The sequence below is a fragment of the Callithrix jacchus genome, chromosome 11, assembly GCF_049354715.1.
Source record: "Callithrix jacchus isolate 240 chromosome 11, calJac240_pri, whole genome shotgun sequence".
Lineage (NCBI taxonomy): Eukaryota > Metazoa > Chordata > Mammalia > Primates > Cebidae > Callithrix > Callithrix jacchus.
In genome coordinates, this window is record NC_133512.1 from 15,044,297 (window position 1) to 15,057,672 (window position 13,376).

Here is a 13,376-nt window from a genome sequence, read left to right on the forward strand (position 1 = left end):
AGTCAGTGGAAAGAGCATCTGGAGCCAGATGTGTGGAGGAGGGACGCTTCCCCTGTGACCAGAGCTGATGGGCAGGGGGTGCTGGAGCCCAGCGGGATTTTCAGGAATGTTTCAAGCTGATTAATGTCAGGCTGGTAGCTTGGAAGCAGCTAGGGGGAGGGGAGGTATTTTCACCAGGGAAATTAGCAAAAGCTGCCAATCAAACCGCTACACCCCCAGCAGGGTATAAACCCTCATCTGCACACCGCCAGCCAGAACCTGTTTTAAGAGAAGCGTGAGTAAAAGCAATCGTGGCCACCGTAAAGAGGCTGAATGGGAGAGTCCACACACACGCAGTACAGAAGGCCAGGCACAGGTGAGAGAGAAGGCAGAGGCCGGGGAGGCATCTGTACCTGCTCATCAGGGGCTTGTGGGAAGTTACATCAGAAGCCCAAGACCACGCAGGCGGGGACACGTACAGCACCCAGCTCTGCCCCAGGCCCGGACACCATGGCTGCAGCAGTGTGACCCAGGACTACGGAAGTCCTCCGTGGGGTGAGCCAAGGCAGCCTGAGCCTGTACAAATGCAGGAGGCTGGGGGGAGTAGAGGGAAGGGCAGCCGGTCAGGGGAGAGGTCACAGAGCTGGTCAGAACCAAGGCAGCATGGAGCAAAAGGCATTTGGATTCCAGTGTCAGAAAATATTAAGCCCACGGCTCTGCCAGTAGCCTTATGGAACCAGTTTCGGGTGGGTCCACACTGAGTCTGAGGCACTAATTAAGCCCACTAAATGGAACTGGTTTGCTTAAAAGAGCAGATCACGGCCGGGAGCGATGGCTCATGCCTGTAATCCCAGCACTGTGGGAGGCCGAGGCGGGTAGATCACGAGGTCAGGAGTTCGAGACCAGCCTGGCCAAGATGGTGAAAGCTCATCTCTACTACAAATACAAAAATTAGCTGGGCGCAGTGGGGAGCGCCTGTACTCCCAGCTACCCGGGAGGCTGAGGCAAGAGAATCACTTGAACCTGGGAGGTGGAGGTTGCAGTGAGCTGAGATCGAGCAGATCCCATTGTCAGAAGAAAATTTAGAAAATATATCTACTTTCCTGTCATTTGAGTTAATAAATAAAATGCATAGTGATTTATGCTAGCAGTAGGCAACATTTCATGAAATAAATCTACTAGTCAGTACCACAACTGCAGAAACAGAGGTTTCCAGCAACTGACACTGTAGACATGTACGGTGATTTTTATAAAATTATGCAGATTAAGGTATTAAAAAGGGAAAAGAGCTCTCCTGCAGAAGCCACCAGGCCCTGTGCTTGCAAGGCTGTTGAATTCAGTTCTCAGCAGTCCTCTGAGTAGGGGCTAATTCCTGTTTTATAGAGGAAGAAACTGAAGCCCAAGGTCACATGGCTTAGACAAAGCAGAGTCAGGGTGCAGACCCAGGTCTGCTATTCATTCTTCTCTTTTATGAATCCTCGAAGTTTCGGGAGCTGCTTCCGAGAGCCTCACATGCAGATTTCCATTTTGCACTTCTGTTTCCCCCAAAGAAGCCAGGGAAGAAAAAATAAGTAATTGCCTAGTACAGCGTTTCAGGTATGGAATGGAACACACACACACACACACACACACACACACATTCTCTCTCTCTCACAAACACACACACACTCTCACAAACACACACATATCCTCTCACACTCATTCACACACATTCTCACACAAACACTCGCGCACACACACATTCACACATTTTCACACACACACATACATTCACACTCACACACATTCTCACACACCCTCTCACACACTCACACATCCTCACACATTCACACACATTCTCTCTCTCTCACACACACACACACACACGGAACAGGAAATGTTTGCCAGTGTGCTCATTTCTTTTTGTTTACATTTGTGCGACGTGTGCCCATGGACGCCTAGCCTTGCTGCTCTGTCCCCTGCCCCTCGAGCTACATGGGGCTCCCCACGGTAGTCTATCTGACGCAGTCAGGGCAGTGACTCAAACATTCATTACTGTCACCATGAAAGTGGCATCTGTTTTGAACTCAGGGCCCTCATCTTCTCTGGGTGTCCCACTCTGTCATCGGAGCCTGACTGCATGAGGTTGGCTAACCCCTTTTCTCCTCCATGACCCCTGGCAGACACCCGACAACATCCCGTGGGGTGGGGGTGGGGGCGAACTTTAACCAACAGCACGCTTGCCCAAATTATTTCAAGCAATGGAGAGTCTGCAGGGAGAGATTCTTTCTCAGGTTAGAACTGGTCTACAGACACAGAGGTGGGGTTCAGAAAAAGATCTCCAGGGCACCTCAAAAGCCCAAACTTAATGAAACACACTTGCAGCCACGGTGTGCCCTTGCCAATAGCCTCCTACCCTTGCAGGCAACCGTGGTGCCATGGAGTTACCCTCATTTCACAGATGCTGAGTCAAGGCAGACAGGCCTGGCCTGAGCCACGTGCAGGACGCAGGGGCCCACATTCTCCCTCCGGCTGCACCTTGTGGCCTCCTGCCCAGGAGACAGACACAGATGGTGGCTGCAAAGCTGCTAATTAGGCTACCGGCCTCGTAGGTAAATGATGTGGCAAATAGGAGCAGATTCATTCCAGGTATGTGTGGTTTTATCTGTTACAACACAATGTAGAATGAAAACTGATGACTCAGAGAAAACACGGGATAGATTTTTAAATTATATTATTTATTTAAAACAAGTGTGTTGTTTCAAAAGATTATAATTCTCTTTTGGCCTCTTTTGGGGGCAGGGCTAGGACTTCCTACACAAATATAGCTTACACTTACACCACACTAAAAAACAAACCTGGCATCGCACAGCGAGAACTGCACTCATAACCAGGCAGCCAACATGGTCCCATCAGTCTGGTTAAAGGTCATTACCAGCCTGTTTCCTCTGTAGTAAAACAGTGAACCCAGTGACTTCTAAGCCTACGGAATGCCAGCAGGGTCACCACAAAGCCCTGCCGACGCCAAGACAGTGCAAGGAGCAGAGCCCCACAGAGCAGGGCCCCAAGCTGCTGGCTGCTGTCACCCGGCTGACACGCTTCCTTATTTACAGTGACTTAGTCCTGCTGGCCACCTTCGAGTCCAAGAAAGACCCTGAAGTCCACAATCAATGTCCCTGATTGGGGCTCAGATTATTTGGGGTTTCTAAACCTTAATACTTTTTTTTTTTTTTTTTTTTGAGAGGGAGTCTCGCTCTGTCATCCAGGCTGGAATGCAGTGACATGATCTCAGCTCACTGCAACCTCGGCCTCCCAGGTTCAAGCAATTCTGCCTCAGCCTCCCGAGTAGCTGGGACTAGAGGTGCATGCCACCATACCCAGCTGATTTTTGTATTTTTAGTAGAGATAGGTTTTCACCATATCAGTCAGGCTGGTCTTGAACTCCTGAACTCAGGTGATCCACCCACCTCGGCCTCCCAAAGTGTTGGGATTACAGGCGTAAGCCACCACGCCCAGCCTAGAAACCTTAATTCTCCTGTGCAAAGTATAACTGTGCTGACATGAAAAACCACATGTGGCTTGCAGACTTAGAGAATGAGCCTAGAGCCCATGCTGTGGCTTTGGCTGACAGGATTCACACAGTGGGGCCACTCCCCAGGCTCTGGGAGTCAGGAATAATAGTTCCCAGTAGAAAAAGAGACACAGGTATAAACATGCCTCTATTAAGGTATTATATGTAAAGTGACTTTCTAATTAAAATGAGTCAAAGATTGGTGAAGACAGCCTACCAGAAAAGGGATCTTACAGGAAAAGGAATAAGTGTCCTCAAAAAGAGCAGAATTTAAGGATGCTTCACGGTTCTTCTGATAGTGACGACTAGCACAAGAAGAAAGAGATGGAAGCCACCGATCAGTGCCCACCTTCAGTAGGTGACTGGAGGGTAAACTGGCACATCCACACAACGGAGTCTTATTTAATGGAAAAGAAATGAGCTATGAAGCCAAGAAAGCACAGGGAAGAAATTTAAATGTATATTACCCAGTGAAGGAAGCCTATCTGAAAAGGCTACATATGTATGATTCCAAGCCTATGACATTCCAGAAAAGGCAACACTGTGAAGACAGTGAAAAGATCAGTGGCTGCCAGGGGGTGCAGGCGAGAGAAGCGCAGCACACAGGATTACCAGGGCGGCAAAACTACTCCGCACGATACTGTCACAGCAGATGCAACTTATGATGCACCTGTCCAAACCCATGAAATGTACAACACCCACAGTGAGCCCTAATGCAGACTGTGGACTCATCAGTACTGGCTCATCAGTTCTAATAAGCGTGCTGTTCTGGTGCGGTAATGCTGACAGCAGGAGAGAGTCTGTCTCTGTGCCTGAATATGTGTGCATGTGTACGTGTAAGCACGTGTGTGGGGGCCCTCTGTTCTTTCCCCTCAATTTTGCGGCAAACCTGAAACTGCTCTAAAAATAACGTCTACTAGTTTTAAAAACAATTTTGAAAGCTATCAAACATTAAAACACACACACACACAGCAAACATAGGTGGAGACCTGCAATCATCTGGCAGAATTGGACTCCCACTTGGTCCTGTGGGGCTGCAGGCAGAAGCTCCCTGCGGACAGCATGCTCCATCTGGGCGCAGCTCCGTGCACAGCCAAAAGCTACACTCAAGAAATGTCTAGTGAACTGGCAGGCTTAAAAATTAACTGCCTCCACCCTTAGAGCAAGAAGTGAGGAGGGAGGAGGAGGGACACCCATGTAAACATTTACTGAGACGGCAGAGAGAGGCAGAGCCTGGGCTGGCGGCATGAGCTGGGGCAGGGCCACCGCAGGCTTGGGCAAGAGGTGCAACTGCTCAGTCCTAGCCCTGTCACCTGAAAGAGGGAGCAGAACAAGCCTCCTCAGAGAGAAGCCTGATGAGCAAACACAGAGCACATCTAAAGCTATCCGCGGATCCCTCAACAGTGGTGGCTGAGGGGCATTCCTTCCGCACAGGCTGGACATGGAGAGGTGTATCTCACAACACCCCTAAAAATCCCATGCTCAGATGAAGAAGCTGAGTTGAATGGGAATAACCATTTGGCCTGAAGCTATCGTCGAGGGTACAAATAGGGGCAGGAAAGAAATAAACCCACAAACAACAAAAGAGCTTTTACACACAGGGCCAAGGATTTTCCTTTTGGTTATGAAAAATGTATTGGCCCTGGCTGGGCTCAGTTGCTCACACCTGGAATCCCAGCACTCTGGGAGACCGAGGCAGGTGGATAACCTGAGGTCAGGAGTTCGAGACCAGCCTGGCCAACATGGTGAAGCCCCGTCTCTACTAAAAAAGAAAAAAAAAATTAGCCAGGTGTGGTGTCACATGCCTATAATCCCAGCTACCTGGGAGGCTGAGGCAGGAAAATCACTTGAACGTGAGAGGTGGAAGTTGCAGTGAGCCAAGATCGTACCACTGTATTCCAGCCTGGGTGACAGAGGGAGACTCTGTCTAAAAATAAGTAAGTAAATAAATAAATAAATAAAAATTTACTAGTCCTTGTTTCTAACAAATTCAGATCATTCGTTCCTAGCGAAAGACCATATGGGAAGAGCCCACCACTTATACCTTTTGGGAAGTCAAAGCAGATACCCCAACCTTAAATGTTGTGGCCATGAGCTTCACCGATTCAGTCCCTCCACCAAGAGCCCAGAGAGCACCAACCCTGCTAAAGGTGGGGACAAGTTTGCAGCCTTCAAGCCCTGCCTCCAAAGCCATCCTGCTGGCAGGAAAGACAGGCCCCTGCCCTGAGCAGAGAGCAGCTGGCTGGCTGATGGGACGCTGGAGAGTGGAGGCTCAGGGGCCATAGACAGGGTAAGGTCTGGACAGGGAGATGAGACAGGCCCAGAGAATGCAGTAACCGAGAGTTCAGGGTCAGCAAAGCCGCAGCTCCCACAGCCTCCCTCCTTGTGCACGGGTGAGGAGGTCCAACACAGAAGCACACAGCTGTGACAACCGAGGCTCCTGCAGGGTTGCAAAGAGCTGTGGGAATTGGGGAGAGATACTGCCCCTGCTCAGCGTCTCTTGGGAGGGCTGGGAGTCTCAGACAAGATGCCACAAATGAAGGATGAGCAGAGCCTGCAGGGAGAAGAAGAGACCTGAGCCATGAGGGAGTCAGAGAATTCTCAGGCATCCTTCATGAGAGAGAAACAGAGACGCAGCCCAGGAGAAGTGAACTCCAAGCCAAGCAGGAGAGACGCTTAACCCGTGTTTTAGAGAAGCTGACCCTGGAGCTGGAGTTCCCAAGAGGCACAGTAGGTTCCACAGGCATATGAGCAAGGTGAGCTAGAGTCACCCATGCGAACCTCAGCTCCATTTCTGATACGGGAAGATGGGAAAGCACCAAAAAGAACACGTGGAATAGCAAAAAATCAGAGTTTGAAATACAACACCGAGGAATTCTGGGCCTCAGAAGCTATAAGACAATAGGTAAGTTATTTCACCTCCCGGGTCTCAAGGTTTTTCATCAGACAATGGGGAGAGGGAGCTGGACGGGTCAGTCCCTGGGACCCAGCAGGCCTATATCCGACTGCACGGCAGCAGCAGCTCTTATGCAGAGAAGTGGTCTGAAATGAAGGTTAACTGCCAGGCAGAAGTTAATGGTTAGAACTTATTAGTCAGGCCACTGAGCGTCTGTAGATACCCAGCATGAATGTCTAGAGACAGTTTCTGAAGAAGTCATAAACTTTAGGTCCTGTGTTTACCATGGCAGAGGACCAAGTCTTTACCCTAGGCCTGTCTGGCGGAAGTGACAGGGTTCCCGCATCAACTGCAGCCAGGACATGGAGATCCCCGAGGGGAGAGGCCAACAAAGGCCCCCAGAGTAGCAGGCGATGAGAGCAGTGGTGGGTTCCCGCTGACTTCCCCGGGACCTCCTGTAGTCTCGCCTTAAAAACAGCAGCAAGCCTGTCACAAAGTTCTCTCCCTCAAGCGGCAAGCTGGAGAGTGAGGGAAGGCTCCTTCCTGGCTTGGCACCTGCCCCGATGGAGCACCAGGACAGGGGAAGAAGAGGCCGTCTGCAGGAGCCAAGAGGCTGGACAGAGCCTGGGACCTCGCTCCTCTTGCTGCATTCCCCTTCTACAGACTCAAGAAGGGCAGGCAGCACCAGCACTCCTGTATTTTATATCCAAGAATGGTGCAAACTGAGATGTGCCCAGAGACAGGAACGGCGAGCCGGATCTTTGCAGCCAGGCTGTGAAAGCTGACAATGAATGAGCCAGGGTGCCTGAGAGCATGGGAGCCCAGATGGCAGGAGGTTCTGTGTTTTTCCTGGATTAAAGGAGGCACTGCACATCGAGAACCCTTGCAGGGCATCTCCTCGACATTACTCCCCTGCATGTTCCCCTTGCTAACTCCTGTGTGTGCTCCCTACGTGGGGTCTTAAGTTTACAAAAACATTATCTGAAGGTCTATTCCACCTCTGGTGATTCAAGATGACACTCGATACCCTACACAAAGTGCAACTCTTAAGGAGCAGACGCATCTGCAAGTGGGCAGAGGCAGAAGGGGCATCTCACCAGATGCAACATTTGCAGGTTTCAGGGATGGTACTGCCACGTCTCCACCTGCTCGCCCAAGCTCCACAGAACCTCCCCTTCATTTCCTTTAGGGGAACACTACCTGCCACCCTTTCCTCCCCCTTCTCCCCTTACCCGCATCTGCTTGCCTAAAACGGCTTCATTTCTCTTACTTCCTTTTTCACTCTTGCCAGTAAGTCAAGTGATAGCCAGGAAAAAAGCAAGTCATGAATCCCACACAGCTCATGTGGCTCAAATGAATAAGCACAACATTCCAGGAAGCAAAATATTTGAAATTCCAAACTCTCAAGTGACTATACATAAATTATTTAACTTCCCTAAAACTTACATAATAAGTATTATCATTACCAACAGTTAAGAGAAAGTCATTTTTCTGTTTATTATGGAAAACTTTTGGTGGGCTTGGTGGCTCATGCCTGTAATCTCAGCACTTTCGGAGGCTGAGGCGGACAGATAATCTGAGGTCGGGAGTTCGAGACCAGCCTGACCAACATGGAGAAATCCTGTCTCTACCAAAAATAAAAAATTAGCCAGGCGTGGTGGCACATGCCTGTAATGCCAGCTCCTCGGGAGGCTGAGGCAGGAGAATCACTTCAACCTGGGAGGTGGAGGTTGCAGTGAGCCAAGATCGCACCATTGCACTCCAGCCTAGACAACAAGAACAAAAAGAAAGAAAACTATTATTCACGTTTTTTGTGCAGGAAGAAAGTAAGGCTCAGAGCCCATCTAAGTCCACGTAGGCTGCTATAACAAAATACCGGGAAGGTTATAAACAAGAGAAATGCATTTCTCATGGTTCTAGAGCTGGGAATTCTAGAACCAAGATCAAGGCACCAGCAGATTGAGTGTCTGGTATGGGCCCTTTTCAGGGTTCATAGAGGGTGCCTTCTTACCATGTATGCTCATGGCAGAAGGGGTAAGGGATCTCTCTGGGGTCCCTTTCATAAAGGCACTAATCTTGTTTATGGGTATCCACCTCACTACCTGATCACCTCCCCAAGGGCTCCTACTTCCAACTACCATCACCTTGGGGGTCAGGTTTCAACACAGGAATTTGGGGAGACACAAACATCGAGACCATAGCAAGGGGGACTAGAAAGGCTTCAGGAGAGCAAAAGCCCCACTGCGATCCAAGCCCAGGTCTCTGCCTCCATCCACCCACTGAGCTTCATGGCCTGGCCTGAGAGGACATACTGTCTAAAGGCTCAGGAAGAGAGTAACAGCGCTCTTTTGGGGTTTCTCAAAATGTTCCAACGATGGCTCTGCCTCCCTGCCTGAGCCCCCAGCTGCTGTCTCAGTCCCCATTTCTGCAGGATGATTCCTCCACATCTTCAGTGCCACAGAAGGAGCTCCAAAGGCCTGGAAGGGAGGAGCCTGTGACCATGTCACTGACAGCAGCAGATCAACGGCTGTGGCCTTTAGCACCACCGCACACCAGCCACACGCTCCAGGGCGCGTGCAGAGCCTGTGGATATGGGAACAAGTGCTCCCACACAGAGAGGAGCACCATTGGGGGGTTTAACACAGCACACGCTACCACCCAGTCTCAGGTCTGGCGTGAGACCCAACCCTGTGTGCTGAACCAAGGCTTCGAACTCTCCTGAGCAATGTGAGCACAGTGTCTAAGGAACCCATTGGGCAATATATGTAAACACGGTAATCAAAGACTCAAAACCCGAGTGCAATAATGTGGGAGAAGCCACAGCCACATTCAGTTCCTGGAAGACTGAGCCGCTCCCTGCCACCGTGTACCCTGCAGGAGCTGCTGAGGAGCTGCGGCCCTCATATCCCCAACAACGACGGCATTATTTTTGGAATGAGAAGGTGCTTTGTTATTGCCAGGGGCTTTCTCTCCTGCGGTTCAAAGCTGAATTATCAAAACAAAATGAACACGGATATATTTCTCCGCGTGGCGATCTGATAAGAATAAAAGCTTATCCATCCCTCAGCAAACTGCCAATTGCTGCTGTTAGAAATTCCATATTCAGTGATATGTAAGGCTTTTGGAATACACTTCAAACCAAAGAATTCAATCCCTTGAGCAGCCAGCGACAGGCCCCATTCAAGACATGGAAGCTCTCATCTCTGCAGCTATGGCTCAAAGGTGGCTGGGCCCACGACACAGTCAAGACAAGCAGCCCACCTCCTCCTCCTAACCCGGAGGCCACACAAGGTGCAAGCCATGCGGACAACAGCCACCACAGGACAGGGGTGAGGGACACATTCCAGTCCTCCTCAGGGAGGGGGAACCACTCCAGATCTGAAATACTCCCCCAGAGGGGCCATCTTCCCTACTCACCACCGCGTTCAGGAGCACCGCTCCCATACCACTAAAGGTGCACAGCACCTCAGGAAAGGAGCCTATCTGTGCACAAAAAAACCTCAAATACACGGTCAGAAATCAGCTATGCCTAGGAGTGTGTGAACAAGAAACGCCTACCTCCTCTGGAAAAGGAGAAGCCCTCTCCAGAGCAGGAGAGAAAGCAAGAGCAGAAATGCTCCACACAGCCCCCAGGAGGCCGGAGAAGTGTACCCCGTGTGACATCTGGCAGAGGCAGCCAGCAAGGAGGTGTGGCCAGGTCACAGAGGCCGCTGGTCTGGAGTTGAGGAAGGGGGCAGCAGGGCCCCTGTGCCGGCCTCTGCTCTTGCATGCGCTCAGCATTCTCCATAATGAAGACTTTACAAAGAAAATCTCTTGGGAAAAAAGAAATAGAACTGTACTAGTCTAGTTCTTCAACTCTGTGTGTGTGTGTGTGTGTGTGTGTGTGTGTGTGTGTGTGTGTGTATGTATTTGTGCACACACATATGCATGTGTGTATGTGTGCATATTTATGCATGTGTGTGTTTGTGTATCCCTGAGATGGGGAGGGTTGAGGAAACCAGCCCCCCTAGTCCTCACATGGAAAACACTCACATGCAGTGAGCTCATGGTAACATGAAGTCCGCTTCCAGCACAGCGGAGCCCAAGGCAGGGCTGGAAATGATCAAAACGCTGACCCATGAGGTCTGTAACAGTAGCAAAATCCCAAAACTCTAAAACTCCTCCCTGGACCTACAGCCACACAGACAACTGTCAGAACACCTACAGAACCCCCATAGGCAAGGCCGAACAGTAGACAGGGCAAAACACTGCAGCCCCGACTGCAGACCCAAATCATACCTGGGGATTCCATGGGTACAGCCACCATCCCCAGGAGATCTGAAGGAGCAGGCACCAAGACAAGGTAGAAAACCACGTGCTTCTTCCTTAGGGTGTCTGTCACTTCCCACAGGGCACTTCCAGGTCACCTCACTTCCCCACTCACTGAAACCATACACCTAAAAGGACATAGCCAAGCCTCCTTCCGTCATGGAGGCCATCAGGCTATTTAACCTCTCCAGGGACTCACAAACTCAGCATCGGGGAGGCTGGGAGAGAGAACATGGGAAGAGAAATGCCAGTTACAGGTGACGGGGGGATGGAGGATGTAAACCACCTTGCCAACTATGTACCTATGCAACAATCCTGCATGATCAGCACATGTACCCCAGAACCTGAAGTTCAATTAAAAAAAACAAAACTCAGCATCACTAAACCTTACTCCAGGGTTCCCAGGTTTCCCAGGAACCTGAAAATCCCAATCCATCTACACACAAGCATTTCCAAAGTGAGGCCGGAAAAGTCCCCAGGCCAGGGGAATGCCCTGGACCTCCCTGCTCCTGCCCTCTCTGCCCTGAGAGGCAGTATGACAAGGCAGTGAGAAACCAGGGACCAGTGCCACTGAGAAAGGGCTGCTGATGTAGCCAGGGGACAAATTATTGAATTCTTATCTGAAATCAAATTCTTAAGAATTATTTTCTATAATTGAAACCATGGATTTCAAAGCTCTTTGATTTATTCTTGAGATGAAAAGTATACACCGTATCGAAAAGCAGCTACCAGCCCCGGCTTTCCTCAAGAGTTTTCTTTCCATGGCCGCAGTCCAAAGCGGCACCCTCCCGCCAAACACATGTCATTCAGTGAAGGCCAACTCAGCTCTAAAGAGTCCCATGGGAAGGCAACGGAATACTTACCTTGGCTTCACATTTCTTGTGGCAGGAAAACTTGCAGGCTGGAAAAAAAGAGGAGAGAGAAAGAATGTGTGTGGAGCAGTCTCTCTAGCAAGAATTCTTACATTTCCAAACCTTCTCAATTCTTCAAAGTCTCTGGCTTGAAGATCCCATGGGTGGCCTCTCTCTGGCACAAGGGAGATTGTTACTTATGACACATGGCAGTGTGGACAGAAGGCAGTGAGGACATGGTGTGCAAGAGCCGAGTTACAACTGCTGTCCGTTAGCAACAGCTCGGACTGCTCAGGTGGGAATGTCTTGGGTGGAAATGTCTCGGGAGGAGGGTCATGAGCAGACTAGTTTTTCAAGTGGCATGTGCCTCCAGCCAAACTGGATTCCTAAACAAGAATAGTGAACTTCAGCAGCCAAAAGCATTCCTGTGTGCCCAGAAATTACAGCTGATCCCTAAAAAAAGAAAAGAAACTGGAAAATGCCCCTTAAGAATCAAAATTTTAAGTATCCATGAAAGACAGGATTGAAGCCTTTAAATTTGTGAGAAAGTCATGCATCTGATTTCGGAACTGCTTCCACTTCCGGCCAACCTGAGAATGGACTGTCAGAATAAATTCATGTCTAAATTCCTACAGGAGAATCCTTCCATGGGGCCATTGTGTGAATGGAGTGAGTCCTGTATCCCTTCGGGGGCCCTAACGATGCCATGCAGAGCTGGAACCAATGTGGATTTCACAGGCCCTCCAGCCCAGAGGCTGCAGCTGTGATGAGGAGGCATGAACCTCCCCACCACCACCACCCGCATGCTGCAGCTGGGCCTTCAGGACAGGGAGAAAGAAATGAAGCCACAGCACCAAACAGTCCCAGCACGGTGTCCTGTGCCAGCTTCAAGGAAAGGTCCAGTACATTCCCTCTCTTCCCCCATGTTTGCCAGCCCACAAGGACGGCTGTGGGAGGAGGAAAGAGACCTGGATTGGGGAACAGTGACTGGGGACGCCAATCCAGGCTCTGCCCCTCTAGCTGGGTCTCTTGTTTCCTCCCACAGAGCTATCATGGGTCAAAAGGAATCCTTCAAGGGACCCTGCTTGGAAACTAGAAAGCAACGTCCACACGCAGAAGTGTGTGGGACCGGAGACCGAGGCCTCAGAAGTCAGGGAGAGGGGCCCCACATCCCGGCTCTGCGTGTCAAGGCCCCGTGAATTAAACCAACGTCTCACTCCCCATCCTGCACTCTGTTTTCTATGACCTACCAAAGTCAAAAATGTTTGTGTAGGGTTGAATGAGGATAAAACAGATAAGGTCACTTGCCCACTTCCTGGCTGTTATTAGAACTCCAGTTACAGTTAGGTTGTTAATCTATATATGATCTATTTTTTTGAATTGCTGAACTGTCTTTCTATAGCTCTAAGGTTTGAGATTATTCACAAAAATGCGTATTTATCCTACACCTTCTAATGGGCAAAACACACAAAGGTGATCAATGATTTTCAAATCAAGAGACTCTCCGTTGGGAAACAAGGGGCTTCCACACAAGATTAAAAGTCCAGACAGACACCATCCCCGGCAGAGGCCGGCAAGAAAGACTGAGATAAGGAAAAGGGTGGTACACAGGCCTTTGGCCTTTGGCCTCTGGCTGAGAGAGAGTCAGGGGAAGAATTCTGCCCACACATGTCTAGCAGCATGTCACAGGACCATGCCTGTGTGCAGCCCCCTCTCACAGTGAATCAGCTGGGCTATGTGACAATACAACATGGCAGAAGGGACGGTGTGTGACTTTTGTGGCCCTAAGGCA

The 13,376-nt window shown here is 50.1% G+C and overlaps 1 protein-coding gene across 27 annotated transcripts in view; it reads right to left on the reverse strand.

Moving 5' to 3' along the window:
- The window catches only part of TNS3 (tensin 3), a 314,051-nt gene that overhangs the window by 221,827 nt on the left and 78,848 nt on the right, over positions 1 to 13,376 (reverse strand). For 16 of the 27 annotated variants that reach the window (XM_078342401.1, XM_054237068.2, XM_078342402.1 and 13 more), the window contains one exon: positions 11,597 to 11,634. The exons of the other annotated variants lie outside the window; for them this stretch is intronic. Coding sequence is in view for 6 of the 16 variants with exons in the window: in XM_054237068.2 (XP_054093043.1) it covers positions 11,597 to 11,634 (38 nt within the window). In the remaining 10 variants the exon portion in view is untranslated. The remainder of the gene's footprint in view (positions 1 to 11,596; positions 11,635 to 13,376) is intronic. 27 annotated transcript variants of the gene reach the window in all.